General features: G+C 48.4%; 1 protein-coding gene across 11 annotated transcripts in view; it reads right to left on the reverse strand.

Annotated features, from left to right (window-relative positions):
• The window catches only part of Marchf10 (membrane associated ring-CH-type finger 10), a 101741-nt gene that overhangs the window by 12289 nt on the left and 75192 nt on the right, over positions 1-14260 (reverse strand). For all 11 annotated transcript variants that reach the window (XM_076543540.1, XM_076543538.1, XM_076543539.1 and 8 more), the window contains exons 9-10: positions 11603-11712; positions 2387-2500 (exon numbers count right to left, since the gene is read on the reverse strand). In XM_076543540.1, the coding sequence (XP_076399655.1) occupies positions 2387-2500; positions 11603-11712 (224 nt within the window). The remainder of the gene's footprint in view (positions 1-2386; positions 2501-11602; positions 11713-14260) is intronic.

Genomic DNA, 14260 nt, shown 5'->3' on the forward strand with positions numbered 1-14260 from the left:
GGCCAGAAGGGGGCATGGGTCTCCTAGATGCTGGCGTTACAGGCTGTTGTGAGCCCCCTGATGTGGGTGTTGGGAACGGAGCAAGAGCATCCTAAACTCTTTCCCACTGAGCCATCTCTCCAGCCCATGTGGAAGCCTCTTCACTGGCCATTTACAGCTTTGTGCTTGGAGCGGGTGAGGTGTGCGTCGGGGTTTCCCAAGCTACACGTGGCTCCCAGCGTGCCCCTGGCCCAGGATACTCCTTTTCCAGAACAGACTTGCCAGGAGTCTCCTGAGACGCAAGGCTGTAGGCCTTGGTTTCGATCATGGGACTGGACTGTCCTCTCATACTTGCTTTGTAGCCCCCCTGGTTGATGCTGCTTGTTTGTGTCTGCTGGCTGACTCCAGGGCCATCTGTAACCCACATCAACCCTGATGCTTTGAAGTTCAATGCGTAATAAAAAGTTCATTAAAAGATGCAGGATCATGAAAATGAAGTTACAGAAATATTAACAAAGGACCATTTCCTGCTTCCGGTACTTTTCCTTTTTTTTTTTTTTTTTTTTTTTTTAGTATTTCTATGAAGAATTTATGTCACCATTAAAACCATGGGGAGGTTAAGGAAGGGCAGACCTGGGCCACAGAGAGGGTGAAATTCCTCAGGAAATAGAATGACAGAAACCCAGTCTGTTGTCTTCGTTGAACACTCAGGATATGAGGGAATAATTTAACCCGAAAAAAAGTAGAAATGGGTCTACAATTCCTGTGACCAGTGGTTTGAATTCAGCATTTTCTCTTTTTGAGACAGGGCCTCACACCCTAGGCCAGCCTTGAATTTGCTTTGTAGCTGAGGATGACCTTGAATTTCTGATCCTCCTGCCTGCCTCCCCAATGCTGGCATGTGTCATCAGTCCTGGTTTGTGTGGTGTTGGGGACCAACCTCATTGCTCCAAGCACTCTATCAACTGAGCTGCTTCCCCAGCCTCCTAATCCAGTGTGAGTTTTTGCTGTTTTGTTTTTGATTTTTTTTTTTTTTTTGGTTTTTCGAGACAGGGTTTCTCTGTGTAGCTTTGCGACTTTCCTGGATCCCGCTCCGTAGACCAGGCTGGCCTTGAACTCACAGAGATCTGCCTGGCTCTGCCTCTCGAGTACTGGGATTAAAGGCGTGCACCACCACCGCCCGGTGCTGTTTTGTTTTTGAAATAGGGCTTTACTACATAGACCAGGCTGGCCTCAAACTCAGAGTTCCATCTACCTCTGCCCCCCAAGTGTGGGGACGAAGGGCTTGAACCATCACCTCTGGCCCTGAATTCAGTGCTTTTAATAGAAGTGGTGGTGTGGAGAGTGTCGACGAGGACTGCACCCTAGCCTCTGGGCAGCGATGGTGCTGGAAGAAGTCTGCCATCACTGAGGAAGAGGAGAGCTGGGAAGGGAGATGAAGAGGAGAAAGAAGGAAGCCAAGAGAAAGAGGGGTTCAGGGCTCAGGTGACAGATCACCGAAGGTGCCTCTAGCACCACTAGTGGCTTGTCCACTGCCACACTGGCTCACCCTCCTGTTGTGCCCCTACAGGAACAGAGGTCAAGAGCAAGGTCTCCGGGGGCGTCCTGGAAGTCCCAACAGTGCAACCAGCCCCTGGCATGACTGGACAACTTCCCTTTTCTCCCTGAGTTCTTGTCTCAGGTGGCCATAGGAAGCCATTTGATGAAGTGGAAGTTCCCTAGGGCTCAAGGTGCTGAGACTTCTCAGGTCCACCCATTGCTGAGTGGCAGGGCCAGGCTTCTCCCTTCATCCCGTGTTATTCTTGCTGGCCACACTTCCTTATTAAAGAACAGCCATTCCGGTCCATACATGGTCATTTGCCAAACGGGGCCACTATCAACACCTTTACTTCCTGGCAGCCTTACACACACACACACACACACACACACACACACACACATTGTACTCTGGGATCCAAAACACAGCTGTCAGAGCTAACATCTTGGAGTATGGCCGCTCACTAGCTCTCAGGCGTGGAATGGCCTGCTTTTGCACAGATTCTAGTTGCTTGAGCAGAGCACACACCCTCACAGAGCATACACTTAACAAGAGCATTCTTGCACACCTCTGTTTTGCAGGGCAGGTCTCCCTAGAGACTCCTTCACTTACGTGGCCACTGACGACCACTTAATTACTATTTGCATCCGACAGTAAGCAATTATGTGGTTATACCTGCCTTCAGCCAGAGGTCACTGCACATACACTCAGCAGCTACTAAATCTAGGACCTAACAGTGACAGTCCTGGACCTCGTCAAGTGACGGAGGCCTGCAGGAGACTGCAGGTCTAAGAAACAGCATCACGTGGTGTTCTGGGCTGTGCCACAGCCGCCGCCGCCGCCGCCGGCTCCTCCCGGAGCTGGACTTACCCTCTCTCTGGAAGCCCGCCTGTAGTTGAGTGTCATGAGTTCTGCAAACCTCTGCTCATACAGGTGAAGTAGCAGTACCAGGTACAAGCCGGAGTTCATCAGCCTACTCTGGACCTGCATGCGGGAGAGAAACCCGGAAGTTCATCCACAAAAAATCCACAGGCTCAGCCACGGCGCGGCAGGGAGATAGGGGAAAGAGCCCACGTCCAGAAAAAGGCCGGCCTGGGGACCAGGAGACAGAGCAGGAGGAGGCCTGGGCCGAAGGAGCTCGGCCACCTTCCTGCAGTTCTCTGCTACGAAGGGGAGGAGGCTCTGAGAAAGTTCCATTGTCCAGGCTAAATCCCATCCCACGGACATTTGAGAGGATCCACTGAAACCAGTGCTGTGGGGTGCACAGGGCAGAATGCCTCAGAGCTTGCTGGTGGGACCCTGTCACCCCATGTCAGGGAGAGAGCCACAGACACCTACGGCGGAGGTCTGCTGAGGGCAGGAGGCTGGCTGAGTGGACATTGGAGGGAAATGGCTGTGATGGGAGGTGGTGGGAAGTGTTAATGACAGAAGGGTGTGTGTGTGTGTGTGTGTGTGTGTGTGTGTGTGTGTGTGTGAGAGAGAGAGAGAGAGAGAGAGAGAGAGAGAGAGAGAGAGAGAGAGAGAGAGAGAGAGAGAGAGAGAGAGCGAGCAGGGCATGCAGTGGGTAAAATTCTCTCCTGGCTGGTATGGCTAGAGTATGTTGGCAAGTGTTTGCTTTGCCTTCTTAAAAAAATGTGCTTATTCTTTGAGTATTCCATACATGTACACAATATATTTTGCTCATGTCCACCGCCCCCACTCTCCTCCTTCCAGACCCTCCCCTGAACCCCTTTCTCAACTTTATGTCCTTTTCTTATTTATTATTTATCTTTTATAGCTCACCGAGTCTTTAGCTCCTTGATTGCACTACACGGCCCTTCCCGAATCATCCCTCCCAGGAGCACTAGTAAGGGGAGGAGGGGGACACCCATCTGTCCTCCCACCAAATCCCATGGGTGGTGGTGTTCCAGGATGGGTCAGCCTGTGCTTGGGGAGCCACCCAGCCGCTGGGGACTAAAATCCTCACAGGGGTCAGGACCCTTTATAGCATCCTTGGGAAGGGTCAGAACTGTTGCCAGTGCCCAGGTTAACAAAGCATCACCGTGACGGGGGGGGGGGGGGGGGGGGGGCGCACCTGGGGCAGCTCATCTTCTTCCTGCAGCTGCAGATGCGCTCCCTGGCCATCCCCCTGTTCCTGGCTGATCAAGGGCAGCTCAGGAAGTTGGCGCAGAACTCAAGTCTCCAAGGACCCAGTGGCCTCCAGGAAAGGCCGGCTCAGAGGCTGAGCAGGTATCTCCATGCCCTTCCCTGTTATTAGGCCATCTCCGGTTCTTGGTGTGACAAGTGACCTCAAGGTCACTGTGCAAGACTTCTGTACTCTCCTGTCTTTCAAGACTGAAACTCACTCTCCAAAGCACTTAGACTCCTATTTTTAGCCTTTGTGTGTGTGTGTGTGTGTGTGTGTGTGACCTCAACTCAAAACAGGCATCTTTCCCCCCTCATATTTTCTGTTTTATAATCTTCTTCCGTTCCCTATCCACAATCCTCATAAGTCGATGTGTACTGCCTCCTTTTTCAGTACCATCTCTAGAGCCGCCTCCTCCAGGAAGCCTTCCCACTGCGTGTTCCTCCACTCGAGCCAAACCGCCTTACCCCTCTCTCTGCTAGAGGGTTTTCTCTCTTTGCCAGGGGTGGAGGGGCTTTCAGAGCAGACTCTCTGGCAAGAAATGGCAAAGCAACCCGCTAGCTAGAATGGCTGGGAGCGACTGGGCTTGTCAAAGCATTCAGGAAAAATCATTTACTATTATGGCTCAATGAGGCCTGGAGGCATGCAGATGGGAAAAGACCCACCAGTGTGTTCGGCAGATAATCTGAAAAGTCACTTCTAGTAGATCACGCCTCTTCTCTGTTCCGTGGGAGGGAACCTGCCACGCCAGCCATAAATAGCCTTTGCATAATCAGCTGCTGACACAGGCGCTCTGACCAATCAGGGAGGCGTGTTGGCAGGTGATGGGGAGCCCGCCCTTCTGTCCACTGCAGCGCTTTGTTCACAGGGTTCCAGGAACTACATTTTGAAGAGTTATTTACTGGTGCCATTCCTGACCCAATGACATCTCACTCCGACTCCCATGTGGAGTTCCCTTTGTTACCGGCCTGACGGGCCTGGGGCTGCCGGGGGGTGGGGAGGTGGGGGGGTGGGGGGGTGGAGGGGTGGAGGGATGAGGGGTGGGGGGGGTGGGGGGGTGGGGGGGTTGGGGGGCTGGGGGGGGGTGGGGGGTGTAGGGTGGGGAGGGTGGGGGGTGGGGGGGTGGAGGGATGAGGGGTGGGGGGGAGAGGGTGGGGAGGGGCTGGGGGGGCACTAGCAGGAGAGGACATGGGACACTGTGGACAGGAGCTCTGAGAACTTCTTTGCCTACTGGCCATTTCCCTTTTCCCCCCAGCTCCTATCTTTTGGTTTCTTTAAAATGAACTAATTATTGTACACATGTGTGTGCATGTGTGTGTGCGTGATGCGTCTGTGTGTACGTGTGTGTGCATGTCATGGCACATATATGGAGTTCAGAGAAAAGCTCTGTGGAGTCAGTTCTCTCTTCGCACCTTTGTGTGAGTCCAGAGGTGGACCTGAGGTAGCGCGGCTTGAGAGACAAGCACCTTTGCTAGATGGGCCGGCCAGCCTGCCCTTCCTTTGCTTAACCGTCCTTGTGGTCCAGAGACGCGCTCTAATGCCAAGTGTCGGCATCTAGAAGCTGGTGCCTGCCTGGTGTTTCATGCAGCCCTTCAGTGTGTTCCAGAGAAGCCAGCCCCTGGGTCTTAAGGTGATTAGGAGCTTGCTTGTGTCCAAGGACATCTGTCCTTGGCTGAGATGAAGCAAGGTCATGCCTGAGCTACAGAGAAAAGCCTGCCAGAGGTCACCGAGACCCTCCTGTGCGCCAGATCAAACACGGCAGTGGCGAATCCCTGGGAGACCACGGGCGGGCGCGGTTCTGGAAGTGCTGCGGGTGGGATGGGCAGCCCAGGGCCATCCGACACTGTGACTTTAGGTAAACAGTTTTAACTGTGCAGTGCCAGGGTGACTCCAGTTCATAAAAGGGGACAGGTAACCTCACTTCCGCCAGTTTCCTGCAGGCAGTATGTAAATTGAGCTAACACAGGTGGCCTGGATATTTTGCAAAACAAATAATATCCTGCAGGAGGCAAGAGCTGAAAGTGAGATTTTTACCAACACTGTGCCTGAGGTCTGTGGACAACCCTTTTGCACCTGGACTCCTGGTGTCTGGCCCGGTGCCTGGGGCACAGTGGGTGCTGGGTAAACATAGGCACAGGTGAACCAGGAGTCAAACCTGGGCTCTTCCATGGCCTTTGTTCTGACCCTCCTATGCTATGTCACTGCTCACTTACGACCCTCATTAGAGGGCAGTGGCGTTGGTCTCGGGTACTCTCATATATCCCGGCACTCTGTGGGGCATACAGTAGGTGCTCAATAAAAGCTCTGAACGTAACCTTTTATATTATGTTTCCTATTATGGATATTTCCCCACAATTGAAAACAAGTGACACCTGTCTCCCTTCCAGGCCTGGGAATCAGCATTTGAAACGGAAGAAAGTCTTGCAGCTAAAGGTTACAAGCTGCCATCTGGGGTGGTAAGCCGCGGGGGATTTTTGCGTGATTTCGTGGTTGTTGTTTATGTGGGACAGAGTCTGTGTGGCCCAGGCTGGTTTCAAACCTGCTGTGTAGCTGACAAAATGTTTGCAGAAAAAGGTCTGGATATAAGCTAATGATATAAGAATCAAACTGAGTCCCCTCTAAGGGAGACATTTGGGTTAACAATGACTTTATAGTTTGAAAATTAAGTGCTTTGCAATCGTGTTTCTTCATTTTCTTTTGGATCATGTTAGAAGAGAGGGCAGCTTTACATTATAAAGCTAATGCTGGGACAATTCATGTAACAAATATTTATTGACTGCTTATTTTATAATAACAAATATTATTGACTGCTTCTAGATCAGAACCATGCATTACAATACAAATCAAGGCACACATGCAAACCACATATGTAATTTAAAAAATTATAGCGTCATGTGAAAGTTTTAAAAATCAGTGAAATTAATCTGAACAAGGTATTTTATTAACCCAGTATATCTAGAACATTATTTCAGTGTATAATTATTGCTCTATGTTGCTTAAGCACAGGGGACACATTCTGGGAAATGTGTTGCTAGGCAATTTCGTTGTGTGACCATCAGAGTGTACTTACACAAACCTAGATGGCATAGCCTGCTAAACACTGAGGCCTCATGGAATGCGGCATCCGCACGCGCCAATCTAGTTTCCGCTGAAAGGGCATGAAGCAGCCTGGGGGCTGTAACCCAAAATTATCAACATGGCATTTATTTATTTATTTATTTATTTATTTATTTATTTATTTATTTATTATTTACTCACTCATTAGAGTATGTATGGGAGAGTGTGTGCCACGGTGCACAGGAGGATAGCAGAGACAACTTTTGGAAGTCCGTTCTCTCCTTCCCTACTCAGGCCCTGGGGATTGAACTCAGATTGCCAGGCTTGTGAGATTGCCAGCACCTTTACTCAGTGAGACATCTCACTGGCTCTGGGGGACGTTGGTTTTTTTGTTTGTTTGGTTTTGGTTTTGGTTTTGGTATTAATTCTTTAAGAAAGTCTACATTTTGCTTCCAGTTATGAAGAATTTTGCAGGGTGTAGATTTCTAGGCTAGCTGGCTTCTTAAGCACTTTATTCCATTCTGCTGTGGATGACTGATCGATAAATAAAGTGCTGATTGGCCAGTAGCCAGGCAGGAAGTGTAAGCGGGACAAGGAGAGAGGAGAATTCTGGGAAGTGGAAGACTGAGGCAGGAGAGGTGCCGCCAGCCGCCGCCATGAGAAGCAGATGTTAAGAGACTGGTAAGCCACGAGCCACGTGGCAACTTATAGAGTAATAGAAATGGGTTAATTTAAGATATAAGAACAGTTAGCAAGAAGCCTGCCATGGCCATACAGTTTATAAGCAATATAAGTCTCTGTGTGTTTACTTGGTTGGGTCTGAGCGGCTGGGACTGGTAGGTGACAGAGATTTGTCCTGACCGTGGGCCAGGCAGGAAAACTCTAGCTACACCACTCTCATGTGTTTTCTGAGGTGTTAATATAAGGCTTATCTTTGCTTTTTAAATTTAAAAAAATGATTTATTTTTATATTACGTGTTTTAGTTAGGGTTTCTATTGCTGTCAAGAGACATCATGGCCACAGCAACTCTTATAAAGGAAAACATTTAATGGGGGGCTTACAGTTTCAGAGGTTCAGTCCATTATCATCATGGCAGGACATGGCGGCATGTGGGTGGACATGGCACTGGAGCTGAGAGTCCTTACATCTTGACTCATAGGCAAAAGTAAGTGGTCTGAGACACTGGGCATGGCTTGAGTATACTGAGAATCTCAAAGCCCACCTCCTCAATGACACACTTCCTCCAATAAGACCACACCTACTCCAACAAGGCCACACCTCCTAATAGTGCCATTTTCTTTTAAACCACCAAACATATACTGGTATTTTACCTGCATATATGTCTGTGTGAGGGTGTCAGATTCCCTGGAACTGCAGTTATAGACAGTGCTAAACTGCCACCATGGGAATTGAACCCAGGTCCTCTAGAAGAACAGTCAGTGCTTTTAACCACTGAGCCATTTTTCCAGCCTCTGCTTTTTTGTTTGTTTGTTTTTGTTTTTGTTTTTCGAGACAGGGTTTCTCTGTGTAGCTTTGGAGCCTTTCCTGGAACTCACTTGGTAGCCCAGGCTGGCCTCGAATTCACAGAGATCGGCCTGGCTCTGCCTCACGAGTGCTGGGATCAAAGGCGTGCGCCACCACTGCCCAGCTGCTTTTTAAATTTTTAAAGACAGATTTATGTGTATGAATGTTTTGCCTACATGTATCTATGTATACTACATACATGACATGCCCATGGTAGCCTGAATTGGAGCCAGAATTGCAGACAAGGGTGCTGGGGACCGAGCCTGGGTCCTTTGAAAGAGCAGAGCTACCCCAAGGGCTCTTCTGTTGTTGTGGCACATGTGTTAGAGCTTTGGTACCCAGGGGCCACACTCTTGGGAAGTGAAGCCTTCAGGCAGTGGGACCTAGGGAGGTCTTCAGGCCACTCTGTGTGCGCATGCTCTTGAAGGAAAATGCTGAGTACTAGCCCCTTCTTTCTCCCTCTGCTTCTTGGCTCCAAAGGTGATCAGTTTGCTCTCCCACACTTCTGCAGCACACTTTCACCAGAGGCCAAAAGTAACTCACTCAACCTTAGACCACAACCTCCGGAGCCAGGAGCCAAAACAAAGCTTCCTTATAGGGATGGAAGCTGGCTCACATACCCACTGTGAAGTCTGAAGGTGGAGACCTTATCTGGGGAGGGGACGGGTCAGGGTATGCAGGAGTCTCTGCCACCTTCACAGCCAGCAGAGTGACTAGCCTCGGGAGGTCGGTTCAAGACAACTCAGTAGCCGGTATTGTTTGTAACTTCTGGAGTCTGACCCCCAGTGGTTTATTTTGTAGACATATTTAAGCACAGCACAATTTGGTGAAACATTGTCTGGTGATGATTAACTCAATCCTGCATGCCTCAAAGCATACATGAATCTCCTTGAGGAACAAAGTAAGCTAAATATGGATCAGCCATGACTACATGGAAACTCTTTGTAAAGTCCATAAAGACAGGCTCCAAAGATTGAGATAAACAAACTTCCCACAGGGGTCTAGGGAGGGTCTGGTGCAGAAAATGTCTCTAGTCACTCAGATAGTATAAAGGTCACCAGGCTAGAAAACATGTCAGCCCCAGGCTTCTGGGTGGATGACAGGCATTGCCTTCCTTCCCTTGGAGGAACAACCTTGTGTGCCAACCTTCCAGGCTCCCCTAGTGCCCATCACAAGCACAAAGACCTCTGTGACTCCTACAATGGTATGTGTGAATATGGCCCAAGAACAGTATACATGTATGAAAACGTCATACTAAACCCCATTGTTTCTTTTTGAAATTTTTTTATTTTATGTGCATGAGTGTGTGCCTCCATGTATGTCTGTGCACCACATGTATGTTTGGCCTCTGCAGAAGCCAGAAGAGGAGGTCAGATCCCTTGGAACTGGAGTTACAAAAGGTTGTGGGCTGCCACATGAAGCTGGGAATTGAACCTGGGTTCTCTTCAAGAGCAGCCAGTGCTCTTAACCACGGAGCCATCTCTCCAGCCGCCAATTGTTTTTTTATGCTAAGTAAAAACACTAACTTAAAAATCCACAAAAAAGTTGGAAAGCTAATCTAACCCTATTGTTTAAAGAGGGTCTTTGGAAGGGAAGAGGCCTAAATAAGGATATCAAAATGAAGACCCATGATTGCATCCTCGTGGACTTACAAAAAGGAGTGAGATCAAAACACACACACACACACACACACACACACCACACACACACACACACACACACACACACACACACACACGCACGCGCGCACACACATGCTACCTATCCCTTTTCATGTGATGCCATGTCCTGCTTCAGGATGGTCTGCCAGCAAGCAGACCATCACCAGATATAGGCCCTTGAACCTAAGAACATGTTCTACACAATAAGCTTTCTACCTGTGTGTTTATGTGTGCTCAGCATGGACATCCACTGCCCTTGTTGCTCTAAGCTTGTTTTCTTAATAAAGTTGCCCAGTCTCATACATTTTTGTTATAGTATTGACAAGTAAATGAAGGAAGTTTCTATTGCTGTGATGAAACACCATGATCAAAAAGCAAGTTGGGGAGATAAGGGTTTATTTGGCTTACACATTCGTTTTGCTGTTCATTACTGAAGGAAGTCAGAACAGGAGCTCAAGCAGGGCGGGAACCTGGAGGCAGGAGCCAATGCAGAGGCCATGGAGGGGTGCTGCTTACTGGCTTGCTCCTCATGGCTTGCTCAGCCTGCTTTCTTATAGAACCCAGGCCCACCAGCCTAGGGATGGCACCACCCACCATGGGCTGGGCCCTCCCCTGTTAATCACTAAGAAAATATCTTACAGCTGGATCTTACTGAGGTGTTTCCTCAATATAGGTTCCCTCCTTTCAGATGATTCTAGCTTGGGTCAAGTTGACATAAAACTAACCAGGATAGGAAGTATAAATTTAATATAAAAAACGTGCTATTTTTCTTTTTTTGTATCAAGTATTTGATTTAGTGGGTATTTACCACATACAACATGTATTGATTAGAAATAGTCACCTTCTCATTAGTCACAAGTGGCTTGTGGCTTCTCTATTGGAGAGTGTAGTTCTAAATAGGAGATTGTTTGCCTGAGAATTAAGTGATTAACTTTGCCTTGGGCATAAATCACCTTCCACCCGAGGTTAATTAACTTTTTCACATTCTCAGCAATGTAATCCAAATACCCCAGGAGAGTTTTCTCCACTTATCCCATCCCCCAGTTCCACGGGTGTTATAAAGCACACAGTAAGCGTTTGCTTCATGCTTATTAGCAGGTCCTCATTACCCAGAATACTTGATATTTAAGTTGGGGACCATTTCCCTCAAGACCTTGAGTTTATTTTCTGTTGTTATTAAATTACTTAGGCAATTTTGGACATGGGGTTTGCCCAGATTTTTTTTTCTGCTTCCATAGGTTCAGTTGGCTACTCCAGCCTCCCCATTTTGTCCCTAATAGCAGGTGGATGTCAACCAGGATGGCCGAGACTTCTCAGTTTTCCAATTTAGTGACATACCTTCTCAAAGAAGTGAGCCAAATAAGACTCAAACCCAGGTCACACTTGGGCTTTTTAAATCCTTAGACCAAGGAGCTTAAGTTGCTTTCTGCTCGAACCTACTTTTTTATTTATTAAAGACTGGTTTATTTAATTTAATTTATGTGTATGAGTGTATTATGCATGTACACATGTATGTGCCTGGTGCCCACACATGCCAGAAGGGAACACTGGGTCCCCTGGAACCGGAGTTATAGATAGTTGTGAACCATTATATGGGTGCTGGGAATCAAACCCAGATCCTCTTGAAGAGCAGCAAGTGTTCTTAACCACTGAGCCATCTTCTCTAGGCCCCCTGCCTACTCTAGACCAGGAAGAAGGTGGCAGTGATATTGTCTTACCCGGGATTGATGGTGCTTGTGGTAGAATTCAGTCATGTTGAAGTCATCCAGGTCTACCAGCAGGCCTTGCTTACACATCTCACAGGTCTTCACAGTACCTAGATCTGCTCCTGGAATCAAAAGTAAGAATCATATGTAAGAAAGTATAGTTCAGAAGTTCTCTACACACACACACACACACACACACACACACACACACACACACACACACACATTTTTTAAAAGTCATGTATTTTGTGTATTTGAGTGCTCTGTCTTTATGCATCCCAGAAGAGAGAATCAGATCCTATTACAGATGGTTGTGAGCTACCATGTGGTTGCTGGGAATTGAACTCAGGACCTCTGGAAAAGTAGCCAAGTGCTCTTACCACTGAGCCATCTCTCCAACTATCTCTCTGCGCCCCTCCCCCCGCCTACTTTTGTTATATACAACTCTGAGTCTGCGCTGGTACTTTGGACAGGAGATATTTTGAGACTGAACTTGTGTGTGTTATGAATTCCAAGCTTCAGTGATTTTTTTCCTAGTCAGTCATCTTCTGGAGAAAATGACCTTGAATCTGAGCTCTGAACATCTTTTTCCCTTTGTGGTCATTTATTATTTGAGCTTCAGGCAGGTGAAATCTCCATGGCTTTCAAATGACAGGTCTTGTTTCTATCTAAATATGTAAACATAATGGGTCATAAAATTGGAATTGCTACCCGGAAAGAAGTCTCTCTCTAACACAGACCTTTGCAGGAGGAGTGACTGTTGGACCTATGGTCTCCCTCATCCCTTGCAGACCTAACAGTTCTGCAATAAATAAACCAGTACCAAATCCACAGAAGATGCTATCCTCAGCCAATGGCTCTGGCCACTAGATCTCCCTTTGCTCCCACCCGAGGAAAGGGAGAGAGGCTCCCGTGTGGAGCCCAGGCACAGCAGTGTCTGGGTTCAGAGCCTTTGGGGAGAGGAATAGAAGGCTCCCTGTGCTGCTGTCCTTACGAAAACCTGAGCGTGTTTGCTCTGCCTGTGCCCAGTTTGTCCTGCTTCCCCAAGGCAAAAGCAGGAGCTGCAGAACCATGGTTGTTCTGTGGAAATCACACACACACACACACACACACACACACACACACACACACACACACACACTCTATAGCTGCAGCATCTAGCTAATGTTTCTTACTAGGAAACATATCGGTTACCTGCATCTAGTTAATGACCAGAACTTTGCAGGCTCATACCCCAGGTCTCGCTTTCTAGTGTGGATATGAAGAAATAGTAAATCACAGAGACTGTTAAAGGCAGGGTGAACAGTTCATTGCCCCTTCTGCAGTGTGTTTGCCTCCATCCTCTCCCTCCCTCCCTCCCTCCCTCCCTCCCTCCCTCCCTCCCTCCCTCCCTCCCTCTCTCCCTCCCTTCCTCCCTCTCTCCCTCCCTCCCTCTCTCTCTCTTTACATCATCAGCAATGGTATTGGTGACTGGACATGTGTCTTCCATTCTAATCCTGCTGAACATATTCAAGCTCCCAAAATAGCATCGTGTTTAACTTGTTTCTTTTTCCTTTCTTTTTGGCCTGTGCTAAATGTTTAATTGGCTTGAATTTCTAGTAAGAGAAAGCCTTGGCATGGCTGTTGTGGAATTTGATCCTCTAAGCGACAAGGCCACATGGTCAGCAGATCAGCTGGGCCTGCTTGCTGAGAGTCCATCACCATAGCCAGGCCCTCCTCCCAACCATGTGTATGCAGTTCTGCCCCAACTGCATGTGGCTTGAGGGGCTAGAGAGGTCCTAGAGTATCCAGGTCGGGGGAGGGAAATTGAAGAGGGGTTCCATTTATGTGACTATGGGTGGAGACTTTCCAGAGCAGCTGCTTTGGGGTCCCCCCACGATCCTGCAAATAACTCCTTCATGCTCTGTGACTAGGCCCAATAAACTCATTGGTTCTCCAGGTTAAGCTTTGGTGGAATCATACTTTGTCATTGGGGACTTACGAAGAGGTAGACATTGTTTGCATCTCCCCAGGGAAGGAGTAGGCTCAGCTGTGGCAGAGTCGTTAGCAACCAGTGTACTCTCCCCCAATTTGGATTGAGTTCTTTGCTTGTGGATATGGATTTATGCATTTGGGGATTGATTCTGTATTTCTCGTGGGAGGAAAGACACACCCGTGGAGAGACAGAGAGTCAGTTAATATGATTACCCTGATGACATGCTATGGTGAGGGCACACGGGTGCAGCCCATGGGGGCAGGGTAAAGCTCTAGATCTGCTAAGGAGTACCAGTTCCAGGGAGGGTGGGCTGAAAGACACAGTGGCCATTTTCTACTGGACCGCTATGATGAAGCCCTTTTCAGCTGACCTCCCCCAGCCTAGATAGTCTAGCTCCTCCCTCATTGTGAAAGGCACGCTTTACTCGCCGCCAAGAACATTGTAGGCAACCTCCCATGTGTCTGTATTTAGGTTGTCACTTCCTGGGAGAACTGAGAGGGGGCTTCACGCCCAGCTATGAGATCAGTCTGACAAAGCCGCCGCATTCGAAGCCCTTTGATGTAATCTAGAAAATCAGAGTGACGCGCTCCTTACCCCTCTGGCAAGCAGGCAGCTTTGCTTGACCTCTTTGTACAAAAAGATTTTTATTTATGAGCATGGGTACGCACACACGTGTGTGAGGACCTACAGAGGCC

This window comes from Peromyscus maniculatus, chromosome 8 (genome assembly GCF_049852395.1).
Source record: "Peromyscus maniculatus bairdii isolate BWxNUB_F1_BW_parent chromosome 8, HU_Pman_BW_mat_3.1, whole genome shotgun sequence".
Classification (NCBI taxonomy): Eukaryota; Metazoa; Chordata; class Mammalia; order Rodentia; family Cricetidae; genus Peromyscus; species Peromyscus maniculatus.